The 14,501-nt window shown below is 39.6% G+C and overlaps 1 protein-coding gene across 1 annotated transcript; it reads left to right on the top strand.

The window, feature by feature from the left end:
* Positions 1-5,096: 5,096 nt before the first annotated feature.
* vsnl1b (visinin-like 1b) lies at positions 5,097-13,564 on the top strand. The gene is made up of 4 exons (XM_080871055.1): positions 5,097-5,352; positions 7,028-7,194; positions 7,371-7,586; positions 9,737-13,564. The coding sequence occupies exons 2-4, from the start codon at positions 7,033-7,035 to the stop codon at positions 9,932-9,934; spliced, it is 576 nt and encodes a 191-aa protein (XP_080727181.1). The 5' UTR covers positions 5,097-5,352; positions 7,028-7,032; the 3' UTR covers positions 9,935-13,564.
* Positions 13,565-14,501: the final 937 nt, after the last annotated feature.

Here is a 14,501-nt window from a genome sequence, read left to right as displayed (position 1 = left end):
CCAGAGCTACGATTCATCCCTTCCTCTTGTCTTGTGTCTGGCATAAAGTTTGATCTAAACCCATCATATTGTGGAATACATCCTTCATACGCATTATATAACATATTTGTAATCATTAAAATCTCTTTTGTCTCACAAACCTTCATTGGCAGAACATCTGTCTGCTGCAGATTATATATACAGTATATCCGTCATCAGACAAACAATGTATAACAGAAAACACTTTATACCTTAAGAAAGTCTCATTTTGTCAAATGTCACTATCAGATCTCGTTTTCTCGTTTACCAAGCTGAAAAAACATATCCACGAGTGTATTTAAAAAAAACGGTGCATTAAAGACTACGTCGCTTTTTGATTGAGAGATTTAGAAAATCATTTTTGATACTATTTTTTCACATTACTGTATGACGAAAAAGTAATGTTCCCATTGAATTTGCCTTTCTTTTTTAATTATAATTTTCATATTAAAAACAGTACAGCCTAACAAAAACAGAACAATAGCCTACACAGAAGGACAGCAGCTCTCTTGTACATACACATATAAAGAAAAGCGAGAGCTTTGTGAACGTGATATATTAATGTTTTAATATGCAAGATTGTTACACGCCGCCTATCTCCATAGCCTCTTTATGTACAGTCATAAGAACATTTTTTTTAAATTATATGTTTCTATGTTTTTATTGAGCATCAGTGTTAATACACAAGTTGTCAGAACACACAAAACACTTAAATGTTATACTGAGAAAACCCAAAAGGCCATGTAAATGGGTATATAAGATGATATTGCTTTTGTATACCACTTTTGGTGTACAGTATGCATCCTTTTTTAATCAATTAACCTTTGTAAGTGAATGCTGCTGTAAAGATATTCCATGTAAGCCATGCCTAGTGAGATCAAACTAAGCTGTTTTATTTTGAAAGTCACTATGAATAAGACTTTTAGAGAAAGCTGAGTGGATCAGTGCTCTATACCGGTGCTAAAAGTTATCAACGTATTCAACTGTTTGCTTTTGTGTTTGTGAGATGTAAAGGAAAACATATGTGTATGCTGTATTGTATGTGAGCATTAAATTAAGAAGTCAAATAACCGGAGGTGATGTTAGAGTTATTGTAACACAATATTCGAAGGGCCTGGTTGCCTTTGGCTTGTAGAACAACAGTTAGCACTATTTTATTTTTTTTTACAGCACCCAATCATCCTGAATAGGTGGCGGTTTAAATCTGGGTCCACACATCTGAGAATTATTTTGGCTGGAAGCCTTGTCTGCTCTTCGACACACATGATTTAACAAAGGTGACCTATATCTGTGCCTCTCAAACCGGTGTACAGGGAGCTTCCAGGTTTCTCTGCAGGGCTCTCAAGGGGTCTCCGTGAATCATAAATAGGTTTACCAACTGCAGAATAGAATATTTAAAAAATATATCAGTATATAGTATATCATGTAATTCTGGTCAAATTTATACCTGATTTGATTTGATTTGATTTTATTGATTAGCATTCAAATTCAAATCTCAGTGAAAACAGTGAGAAAAAAAAAACAAAAAACAGTGAAAACAGAACAAAAATCTACCATAAAGAAAGAAAGCATGAGACAAGGCTAATCAAAAGGTATTGGCTGAAGCATTTGCTTATTACGCCAACCCTTTTCACAAAATATCTTTTTGTATGCAGCTCCTGTACACAGGGCTTGAAGAAAATAATAAAACAAAGCAAAAACCAAACCAAACAAACAAACAAACAAACAAAACAAAGAAAAAAAAACTTTCCACCTTAGATAAGTAACTACATCAAAGTAAAGAATCAAGAGGTTGTTGTTTTTTTTCTCCTTTTTGCTCTTTTCATTCTTGATTTATATATTTTTCTAATACTCTATTTTTAAACATGTTTTTAAACAAGGAAAATGAACTACACCTTTTTAAATCACTGTCATAATTATTCCACAGGTTAACTCCTCTAACAGAAACACATCTCTGCTTTATATTTGTCCTCATCTTGTTTTTCTTAAAGAAATCTGTTCCCCTTAAGTCATATTGACTCTCTCTGACTTTGAACAGCTTCTGAGTACTGGGGCAAAGCAAGTTATTTTGTGCTTTATACATTATCTGTGCCATTTTATATTCAACTAAATCATAAAATTTCAGGGTATTCAGATTAATAAACAAAATGTTAGTTGGTTCTATATAGTTTGATTGGTTTACAATTCTTATAGCTCTTTTTTGTAACTTGAAAATATGAAGAGTGTTCGTTTTATATGCATTACCCCATATCTCCAGACAGTAAGTCATATATGGAAGCAACAGAGAACAATAAAGTGTGTATAATGATTTTTTGTTCAGGACATGCTTTGTTTTATAGAGAATAGCAATGGTTTTTGACATTTTTGTTTTCACGTGGTTTATATGAGACTTCCAACTCAGCTTATCATCAATTATCACTCCAAGAAATTTATTTTCGTACACTCTTTCAATTTCAATTCCATTAACCCTTATTTTAGATACATTTTTCACTTGTCTAGTGCCAAAAATAATCAATTTTGTTTTCTTTATATTTAATGATAACTTATTTACATCAAACCAGTTTTTTAATATATTTAACTCCTTTTGCGCTGTAGTCAGAAGCTGTTCTAAGTTTTTACCTGAGCAGTACAGAGTCGTATCATCAGCAAACAATACACATTTTAACAGTTTGGAAACACTACATATGTCATTTATATATAATATAAATAATTTAGGGCCCAGCACAGAGCCCTGAGGAACACCACAAGTTACCTTCAACTGCTTAGATTTTACATTATTGAATTCGACATATTGATATCTTTCATCCAGGTAACTTTTCATCCACTTGTATGCTATCCCTCTTATGCCATATCTCTCTAGTTTATTTATTAATATAGAATGATCAATTGTATCAAACGCCTTTTTTAAGTCTATAAAAACACCAACAGTATATTCCTTATTATCTATTGCATTATATATCCCTTCAACAAGTTCCATCACTGCCATTGAAGTGGACCTTTTCACTCTAAAGCCATATTGGTTATCACTTAGGAGATTATGCTTCTCAATATATTTATCAAGTCTATTAACAAATAACTTTTCTAAAATTTTTGAGAACTGTGGGAGTAGTGATATTGGCCTATAATTGGTAAACTGACATCTCTCTCCGTTTTTATGGATTGGAATAACTTTTGCTATTTTCATTTGTGAGGGAAACACACCAGTTTGAAAGGACAGATTACAAATGTATGCGAAAGGTTGCACTATATATTCTATAATACTTTTAACTAATATCACCTTATAGTTCAAAGGATTTTTCAGGTCTTTGAGACTTATATCACAGCTAATTTGGAATGAAATGACTTTTACTGTATGTAAAAGAAAATGATTTTATGGAGGGCTTTAATAATTCACTGAAGACTTTTTGACATCACAGCAGAAAAAGTAGATGTTAATAATGCAGGTAACAATGACTAAACTCCATTCAGCTGGGTCAGTTTCAAGGCCCTGGTTTTGTGCACACTGCTGGTTCTCTCTCAAGCGGTCATTACGTTCAGCGATATTATAATAAATCAAAATAAATGCTAAAAAATATTAATCCTCATTTTCTCCTCTGTGCATTGTAGCTATTTTTCCCTGACTTATTATCTGGTCTAAAATCTTCTAAGTAAAGACACATTTGCTCTGGAACTTGCACCATGTTTATGTCACAGGCTGTTGTAATCAGGTAAGAAGGGCCTAGATATTAAAGTGGACCTCTTATGCTAATTTCCTGCTCCATTTAAAAAAAATACAAATCTCGGGCTCTGGTAGAGTAGCTTTGCATTACTCACATTTGAGAATAACCCTTCTTTGCCTGGGTACACCCACTGTCTGAAACCAGCCAGCTCCTCTCCCTTTAAGGCAACTTTCCCCCGACAGAAGGTTTGTACAGCAGCTTTGTGCTCGCATCTAGAGGGATACCTCCTGTCTTTTACACGATACACATCCAAGAATAGAAAAAAAAAGTACATGGAGAACTCTGAAGCCTAAGCTTCTAGTGCACAGGGATTATTTGAACATACACTGACCCCATTATTTAAAACTTTGGCCACATTCATGGTCAACTGAATTTGTGCTGTGTGTGAGTGGATGTGTGTCTGTGTGTGTGAGGATGTGCATAATCCCCCGCAACTCTAAAAGGAAGAAATTAAATGCCAAACCTAGACTTTTTAATCACCATGGAGACGTGAAAGGTTAGATTCACACTCACTAGCTTACATGGATGGAAGCCCCCCCCCCCCCCCCCCCCCCCCCACCACCACCACCACCACCTTAAGAGATGGGGCAGTTTTTCACAGAAAGAGGACTGTGAGAAATTTGGAGTCGCTTCAGACTTAAAGCCACAGTCAGTATGGACAAGATGTGTTGGTTCTTTTCATACTTTTAAGACAAGCTTGACATTATTTTTGAGGAAAAGGGGAAAGAAAATGGTAATAATCGGTCTTTAATTGAATACTTCAGGATTTTGTCTCCCAAAGGTTATGAGGAAGCTTTAAAACTAAACCAAATGTCACCTTGGGGACGCATTTGAACGTACCCAAGGGAAACAGCTAGTAAGTATAGGGTAGATCGTGTGTTTAGGATCAACGTGAAGGGCTTTAAACAACAAAAGTACAAAAATATTAAAAATAATTTGTAAAAAATAATGAATTTTACACTTTAACTTGGCTTGTGGTCAAATTTTTGAAGGTGGATTTGGGGTTGGGGTGACAGGTCTTCTACAGCCTATCTATAAACTCTAAATTTTTTAATAAATGTATTTATTCTTCTCACAGATTTGTCTAAAACCATAAAAGTGAAATATTTCACAGTCGGGTTTATTTAATCCAATTTCAGATTAGTCGCAGTGAATAATTTCATCAGGGCCAAAAATGAATAGGCGATGAATCTTCCATTCTTGTGCCACGGAAACATCCAACATGTTAATTTCCTGATGATGAAATTTCAAGCTGACCATCCTCATCACGATGAAGATCCGGTAATAACGTGACAGGATCAGGCTGAACCCAAACCGAGCAGCAGCAGCAGCAACAGTGAACTTATGATCAGGCTGTGATGCACACGGGTGACGCCGCGCTCCTGTAGTCGCATAACCAAAGACTGGCGTGGGATCGGTGCCTGCTGCGCCTCATCTGGAATAACGTCGGGAAAATCCAGAAATTTCATTAGCGGGTGATTTTTTTTCTCTGAAAGAGGGCGAGCCTTGTTGAGAATAATCCCTTTTGGGCAAACGTTTTCATCGGCAGGGGGTTTTCTGTACTTTGCAGAAGCCAGAGCAGATTTATTCCGATAGAGAATCGCTAAATAATAAGGTAAGAAGTGCGTGCACTTTGAGCTATGTGCCATGTCTTAGATGTATCTCAGATTATACATGCAGGGATGGGTTCGTGTTGATATGTCGCGCATTATGTTTCATATTTTCCTTTGGTGTGAATGAATGGGGATTGAGGAGAGGGCTGGCTCTCTGGCACCTGCGCATCCTTTAAAATAAAGCATCTGCGTTCTGCCTGGAAAGAGCCAGAAAAACAGAAATAAGGCAGAGAACGATTATTTGGTGAATTTACAAAATGTCACCAAGATTTCTGCACTTAATGGGCTTTTTTCTCTCTCGCTTTTCTCCCACCCCTCCAATGTGGCTCTGCGGCGGCACCGAGGAGGGCTGTGTTGTGTTTTAAAAATAGCTGTTTGCTTCTTGCATTTTGACATGTTTGCTGGCCCGATGCGCACGGAAAGATGTCATTAGGAGCAGGATGGGGGGGATCTAATCTGAAAATACTCTCACTGCGTCGTTTCCATCGGAATGCAGCAGCGTCTCCCTCTCCAGCTCTCACAGGAGGCGGTTAGCTTTAATAGCATTAACACGGATGTCATTGCCTAAAGCGTGATATAAAACAGCATCCGATGGCAGAACGAGTCGTTCATACCTGTGGCCTGTGCGCAATGTGGCTGATATTTCTATTAAACGCCGCAGTTGCAGCGCGTCGAGCCGTTTCTCTCAGCTCAACGCTCCGTGAAACAGTTTTGTCATCTTCCTGCAAAATGTTGCTCCTCAAGGTCATTCGCTGTAGCCTATTTTAGAGATAATACCCAACATCTGTTACTGTAATTACTAATCACGCTCGCCAAGCTTGGTTCTATGACATGCAGGGGATGGACGTTAAAAGCTGTGGTTTGCAGTGATTTGGGCTGTAGCGCACATTTCTGCCGTTTGTTGTGGAAGGCCCAAGCCAATGCAGTGCTGCCTGTGGTGGAGCTGTCCAGCCTGCTGTCATGCTGCAGAGATGTGGACCATATGTTGGTCTCAAGTTGTGGACACTCCCACAACGGCCTGTATTTGGAATACAAATAATATTCTGCTCTCTCATTTGTTCAATTATGCAATGGAAGTTGACGCATCCTTGGCCACTTATGTCATTCGCCACATGATGAGTAAATAATTAATGAATGTGGGGCTTCTGATGGACTGCCCTGGTGTGGTTGGCTTAAGTTGTCAAAGATAACAAACTAACCCAGGCTGATTGTTGTGCAGCTTTCCCACGGCTTCTTTAAACACTGGATTACATGCAGGCCACTCATGTGTTTTCCATTGATCCAGTGCTGTGTGCTCCTGCACGCTGCTCTTACTCGTGTCTGTGGACTTACTGCAGCAGCCTCTCTTTTACAAGCAAGCACAGCCTTTGTTGTCATTGTCAGGTTATAGGACAGCGTTTGCAGTGGAAACTTGATAGCAGCGATCGAACATTTGATGAACTGGATCTGCTCTGATGGTGTTGATCCAGGTCAGTGCTACCCAGGCCACTGGCTGGCACAAACAGGCTGAAGGGACCGAAATAGAACATAAGCACTGGGGCAATATTTGCTGCCATCCCAGAAGAAAAAGAGCACATTTTTTACACTCTGTGCTCATTTTTTCGAAGTGGGAATCTGACAAATATTTTCGAGCCGAAGCAAAAGCAAATGCATTATTCACGTGTTCTTGCACCACAGGAAACATGGGTAAGCAGAACAGCAAGCTGACTCCTGAGGTGATGGAGGATCTGGTGAAGAACACAGAGTTTAATGAACATGAGCTGAAGCAGTGGTACAAAGGCTTCCTGAAGGACTGCCCCAGTGGCAGGCTGAATCTGGATGAGTTCCAGCAGCTTTATGTGAAGGTTTGTGTCCAGAAGCTCCCGCTCTTCTTTATCAACTGCCTCTTTTGCATCTGTTGGAGTTATTTGTTGTACAAACTAATCATGCAGCAGTAGAGGACTTATTTTCCCTTTTAAAAAGCTGTGCTTATCCTGTAACAATAAGGCACCAGTTGACCTCTCTCTACTGTTTTGTGCAGTTCTTCCCTTACGGTGATGCGTCAAAATTTGCACAACACGCCTTCAGAACCTTTGACAAAAACGGAGACGGGACCATTGATTTCCGAGAGTTCATCTGCGCTCTGTCCATCACATCCCGTGGCAGCTTTGAGCAGAAACTCAACTGGGCCTTCAACATGTATGACCTGGATGGTGATGGCAAAATAACCAGAGTGGAAATGCTGGAGATAATCGAGGTGAGGGATTATGGAGTCATTAAGCTTTTGCTCATCAGGAGACTGGCTCTGAGGGTTTTTTTTCTCCATTGGTTTTTGGTGTTATCAGTCTCCCACACACCTGCAGAGCCTTGAGTACAGATACAGTTTCGTAATGGCAAAACTGCAGTTGTATTGAATTGCATTTGGCTATTTGTGGAAACACAATCTATAAAATAAATCCGATATGTGTCAGTGATATCAGAGCATATTGACAGCCCCTACTGAGACTGTCAATATGCTCTGAAGTGTGCAACAGTGCAAAAACAGTCAGACAAAACCCCATTATTTTATGACCTGAGAGTTTTTAACATTAGTAAGAAGTTATTTTTCACATAATTGACTTATGGTTTTCAAATAAATCACCTCAGAGCAAAGAGCCCAGATTTCAGCTTGTTAAATGTGGGAATTAGCTGTTTTTGTTTTTGTTTTTCCAGTAATTTTGACTTTTGGAGATTTGAGCATTGTAACTGTGTTCAAATCACAGTTTGGGTCTTTATAAAACTTTTCTTTAGCAAACCCAAAAGCAGCCAAACAGTTTGAAGAATAAACAAATACATTGGCATCATACTATTGCACTCAAAAAAGAATTATTATGCTTAAACACAGGACTACAACTGACCCATGTGGCTGTTATTATTGTTATTATAGAGCTACCCAACAATATTTAAGTATTTAACATCATGGACACCTGCGATGATCCAATGAAATGGTAAAATGGTAAATGGTCTGTATTTGTATAGCGCTTTACTAGTCCCTAAGGACCCCAAAGCACTTTACATATCCAGTCATCCACACATTCACACACTGGTGATGGCAAGCTACATTGTAGCCATAGCCACCCTGGGTCGCACTGACAGAGGCGAGGCTGCCGGACACTGGCGCCACCGGGCCCTCTGACCACCACCAGTAGGCAACGGGTGAAGTGTCTTGTCCAAGGACACAATGACCGAGACTGTCCAAGCCGGGGCTCGAACCGGCAACCTTCCGATTACATGGCGAACTCTTGAGGCACTTTGGAATATATGTTATTCCAAAAGTGCCATTCGATATATATTTGGACACACGACTTGTGCACTACTGCATAAAGGAGTATTAGGGCCACATTAAGAAAGAAAAGGCAAATATATTTTTATATTAATATTGTTCATATTGAGACTAAAGCTGAAATGTTGTTGTTTCAAGTCAGACAAATGCCATGGCTGCTTTGCCCTCTACAAAATAGCTTGCGTAGAGTTAGCGCAAGTGTATTTAAGAGTTGGTTTTAATAACAAGGAAATTATTTCTCTTTTATTACATAAACACGATGTGGTGATAAGTGCAATGATGTTGAAGAGATGGTGCAAAAAGCTGCATCTGTTCAGAAGGAAAAAACACAAACTTCGAGGGGTTGGCTTCATTTGTGCAAAATGAAATAGCTGGCAATGGATGATCACAAAACACAATCAGAACGCTGATGAAGTTGTTGTGTCAACTCATCAAGTCCACATTTCAACTTTAGCTAATATTTCGACATGATTCTCAAAAATAGCATTTCAAGTTTAATCTGAAGATTTGGGTTTATTCTTAAATTGAACAATAATAATGAAAAAATCTGTTCTTTTGGTGTTTTTTTTGGTAAAACTCTGTCACACTTATTGGGTACTCGAGTAGAATTATAACTTTTACTTAAATAAAAAGTCAAAATGATTTTCACACTTTTACAAAGGATTTTCCAACTCGACTCTTGTTTGCACTGTTGTGCAACACTGCTTTTGAAATAATTCAATAAATCAGTAAAGGCCCAGTGTTTCCTGCACATTTGATATATATTAATGAAATATTCAGAGTTCTTGGTCTTCTGTGTGCAACCAAATTTCAGCCTGCTGACAGAAAATAGCAGCATGCATACATTATTCAACCACTGGTACTATTTCCATCCACGGATTACTTTTGCTTAATAATTGTATGTAGCTTGTTGTTGTTTACTTGTAGCCATTTCAGCAATTTAATCATGAATCTCCACAAAAATGATATTATTTCAACATTTGACTTTTATCTGTTTATTCACTGCTTCATCCATCCATTCATCTTTTATTCTTGCACAGCAAACCACAGTTCTCAGCTAATTTCTCGCCACACCTCGCCCACAGGCTATCTACAAAATGGTGGGCACGGTGATCATGATGAAAATGAACGAGGACGGTTTGACACCAGAGCAGAGGGTGGACAAGATCTTCAGTAAAATGGATAAAAACAACGACGACCAGATCTCGCTGGAGGAGTTCAAAGAGGCGGCAAAGAGCGACCCGTCCATCGTGCTCCTGTTGCAGTGTGACATGCAGAAGTGAGCCGTCGCTGCTCCCTCCTCTTCCTGTCTGTATCCACACACTCTGGACAGCAGCACACGTTTTAATGTCTCATTAGGTTCTCTGCCATTTCCACAGGAAAAAAAATAACAAAAAACAATGCTTGGACTATTTTTCAATGGACTCGCTTCTTGTGGTTGTATGCATGAGAATGTCAAATGCTGAATAATTTTGAACATAGCTATAAGATATCATACATTTCTATCTGACAACATGCCAATGTGATTTGTGCACAGTAACTCCTCTACATTCTCATTCAACCTTAGCTTGTATATCAGTGGAGCACTGCATTAAATTATGTTTCTGCAGTATTTAGGATCCCCAGTGTTCACTGCTGCAACTACTGTACGCTTTACATGATAGTAACTAAATAATAATTCCTATGATAATTGTAACTGTCTCTACTGTACAGACTTATTGAGCTCTTGGAGGGTAGAAAGGCTCCTGTCTGTTCCAGATGTTTTCACACAGTGGAACCAAGAAGAGTAGGTTCTTTGCATGCATATATTATGTGTCAAAAAAAAATCTCTTACCTTTTTCATCTTTAGGTGGTTATGAAAAGAGAAACCGTCACTCTAAATTCATTTAGTATTGTTGCATGGGATGTACAGTATGTGACTCATTAGACCATTAGTTCACCTCCTGTAATGTGGGAGCATGCTTCCTTCCATTCGATACACGTGTATGTGTGACACTTTTCGAAAGGTTTTTGGGTTGCAGTTGAGGGCTAATCTCCAAGGAAGAGCTTTCACGTGAACATATTATATTTTGCTTAAGTGACTTACAGAATGAGCAGAAATATATTTATGCAACATGCGTCCCTTAATGTTATTATTGTACTGCTGCCGCTTAATCTAGAGACGAGGCCAGACTTACAGCATTAGGCGCATTATTCCCCACGGCGATCCCAGATTGGCTTCTTTTTAGGCTTCTTCTTTGATTTATGGTTTACTCGAGTTAACGTTAAAGTAACTAAACTTTACTCAGTACATATCAACTTGTTTACAGAAATGAAGAGCACTGCAAAATTAATAGTCTTGGCTTTTGACCTTATTGCTGGGAGCTCACTCTTAAAGCTAGGGCCCTCGTGAGAGGGGCTCCACTTTCCAGTGCAGCAAAAGGAGGGAAAAAGCCTTACATATATGTTTACCGAACACACTGCATTCCTTCGTATAAAACTTTTTTGTAAGGAGAAACTTTTTATCGAAAGGTCTCATCTTCTAATCTATTCCGTTCGCCGCAGTCATTAAAGATGCAGGACCCTCGAGAGAGGTGCTCGATAAAGCTTTTGAGAGAGCGTTTCAGAGCGAGACAGCAACGAGTTGGCGAAGGTTGAAACTATTGCAGAAATTCTCGTTCAGCGGTTTTGCTTCCCCATTTCCAGGCTATGCAAGCAAGGACTGAGTGTCTGCTTGTAGTCCACTTATAGTAGTGGAAGGTGCAGAAGCTTGTCATTGTTCTGTCTCAAATCAAGCATTACATTATCAGTGTCTATATAATTTATAAATTTCAGGCCAGTCACCATGTCAGATTCTTTGTCTAGTAAATGTTTATATCAAATATGAAAAAGCATAATACAAGTGACTGTATTCTTTTATACATGTGGCATGTGTTGCACCCAAAAATAATTCTGTAGTGATTAAAACAAATAAACCATGAACAGGCTTTTTTCAAAAGGCACGGGCTGCCAGGTGGACTTAATGGGCACAAAATAAAATCATCTCTGAACACAGTGCTCTGTATGGATGGACAAAGGGATGAATGGATGGACAGCCTTGTGTGCATAAATCATATGATCCGCATAAAACCTGCTCAGAATTACAGTTTTATTTGTGACAGTGCTTTCAATTATCCACAAAAATGACTATTAACAACTACCGCAAGATAATCAATGAAGACTTTTGATAAAGAAAACAGGAACAGTGACAACAAGTAGCTAAAAAAAGAGCACTAATATTGTGGCAATATTTGCAAACTGAGTAAAGAGCTGGGTTGATTGACTAAAAGTCTCAAGGTATCACATTGGTGAGGTAAATTTAAATCGTATCTTTACAAAAGGATAAAAAGAGCTTCCCACTGGACACACCACCCACTTTGGGACTTAGTAGCTCAGTATGGGTATCACCACGAGTATAATAGTACTACAACCCTTTCCAGTACTGCTTATTTATGCAGCACTTTAACACTACTCTTGTCAGCCCCGTAAAAACAGAAAAATGACATCACAATTTGATTTTTCATCAAAAACTATCCAGCAATATAGAAGAAAATCTATATCAGAATAAAAGCAAGTACCTGATACTACCTCTCTTTTACCCTAAACGTTATACTCTTTTCCAGCTCCCTATTTGTCTTCACGATTCACAGTTCAAAATAATCCACACTATAATTCATCCACTACCTGAAACAACCAGTTTTTAACCCAGGAAGTAGAGGCCTCCACCAAACAAATTCACTCAAGTGGCTTAAAACAAATGTTCACCAGGGAGGACAGCAGGATCCTTGACTGTGTTGTTGGGTTGGAAGTCCACACACATACAGACCAGTACCTACTCTCTGACTCCCACCACCCTGTGAAACACAACGTTGAGGTGATAAGGAGCCTACAACACCAGGCAGAAAATATTTCCTCTAAGGAAAAAGGGAAAGAAAAGGAACACACACTTAAAGAAAGCTCTTAATAAAACATGGTTATCGCAACTGGGCCTCCATTAAATCAGCAAATATGTACACGAAAGAAGGTCAGACACCAGCAGACCCAGCAAGACCCTCAGACAAAATTGATTCATCCATGGGACAAAACTCTAAAACACAAGCTAAACAGGACAGAGTATGCTCTGCAGTGACAAATGCTTGGACCTCCACAAAGGAGAAACCAAACAGGCACTCCATTAACCCAACACAACACAGAAGACCCACCTTTACAGGACAAGACTCAGCTATGCATCTGCACTGGAACTTTCTTGATGATGCCAGTGTTCACATTGTGGACCAAGAGCATCTAAGCCCCCTGTGAACGACCATCACTGAACAGAGGTGGTGGCTTACAACACCAGCTATCAACCACCTGCAATGCCGTCATGAGATCCCTTCCCGAGTGCTTCAATCCCAACTCACACCTGGCCTCATGTGATCCCAATAAGTCACATGATGCAGTGGGGCAAGGTTACAAGGTGGTTTCACCATTAACCCCCAGTGTTGGTAATGACCCATACTTTTTTTTTAAATACACCTTTGTTCATGTGATGACTCACATGATCGATAGTGGGTTGATGACCCTCACAACCACCTGGGAGGGGACAACCAACCACTAAGAGTAAAATATCTGGGACTCTTTTATTTTTAGAACTGAAGAAGTCTCTTGGATGAGAGGTGGAACACCCACAAATGACACATGGCTGTCCAACTGGTCTGTCATTTCACTGCCTTCATCTCAGTTTCTGCAAACAAAGACAAACTTCTTATTTCAGTCGCATAAGCCAAATTGTTTCTCCATTGTGTTGGCTTTCAAGAAAACTCAATCATCAAAATTTCTGTCTAAGGTCTTTGTGTCTGTGAAGGTTCTCAGTCATCCAGGTCATCGTAGTCAAAGGAGCTTACAAAGAAAAGCGTCTGGACTTCTTTAAGTTGCTTGAAGACGTTTCACCTCTCATCCGAGAAGCTTCTTCAGTTCTAAGGTCAAATGGTGGGGAGTCCCAGATTTAAAACCTAGTGGGAGTATCCCCCCACAGACAAAAGGACCCCCTGATGATCCTCTAATCGCCTGAGCCAAGGTGTGAAGCCAGGGTTTCGGGTGAGCTCATTGTGAAACCTGGCCCCACCTTATCATGCTAATTCCTGAGTTTTGTCAAAACTCCTAAACACAAACTTAACAACGTGGTGTATGCTGTACAGTGCAGCGAGGAATGCCCAGACCTCTACATTGGAGAGACCAAACAGCCACTTCACAAGCGCATGGCACAACACAGAAGAGTCACCTCCACGGGACAAGACTCAGCAGTCCATCTGCATCTTAAGGATAAAGGACACTCTTTCGAGGATGCCAATGTTCACATTTTGGACAGAGAGGACAGATGGTTTGAAAGAGGAGTGAAAGAAGCCATCTATGTCCACTGTGAGCGACCATCTTTGAACAGAGGCGGTGGTTTACGACACCAACTGTCTGCCATCTATAATCAAGTTTTGAGTTCCCTCCCCAGACGCCTTAACGCCCACTCACATCCTGGGCCATCTGACCTCAGGAAATCACATGATAGGGTGGGGCCAGGTTTCACAATGAGCCCATGCGAAACTCTGGCTGATTGGGACCCACACCCAGTTTCACACCTTGGCTCAGGCGATTAGAGGATCATCAAGGGGTCCTTTTGTCCCTCTGTGGGGGGTTACTCCCACTAGGTTTTAAATCTGGGACTCCCCACCATTTGACCTTAGAACTGAAGAAGCTTCTCGGATGAGAGGTGAAATGTCTTCAAGCAACTTAAAGAAGTCCAGACGCTTTTCTTTGCAAGCTCCTTTGACTGTCTAAGGTCTTTCACTGGACGGGATCAAA

The sequence above is a fragment of the Rhamphochromis sp. 'chilingali' genome (genome assembly GCF_963969265.1).
Source record: "Rhamphochromis sp. 'chilingali' genome assembly, chromosome: 21".
NCBI lineage: Eukaryota > Metazoa > Chordata > Actinopteri > Cichliformes > Cichlidae > Rhamphochromis > Rhamphochromis sp. 'chilingali'.
Note: the sequence above shows the minus strand (reverse complement) of the source record. Positions and strands in the feature narration are given on the sequence as shown.

Excerpts from the sequence above, each read along its gene's own strand:
- vsnl1b (XM_080871055.1), top strand. The coding sequence starts at position 7,033 with ATGGGTAAGCAGAACAGCAAGCTGACTCCTGAGGTGATGGAGGATCTG. Across the intron at positions 7,195-7,370 it reads TCCAGCAGCTTTATGTGAAG|TTCTTCCCTTACGGTGATGC; the intron begins GTTTGTGTCCAG and ends TGTTTTGTGCAG. Across the intron at positions 7,587-9,736 it reads AAATGCTGGAGATAATCGAG|GCTATCTACAAAATGGTGGG; the intron begins GTGAGGGATTAT and ends CCTCGCCCACAG.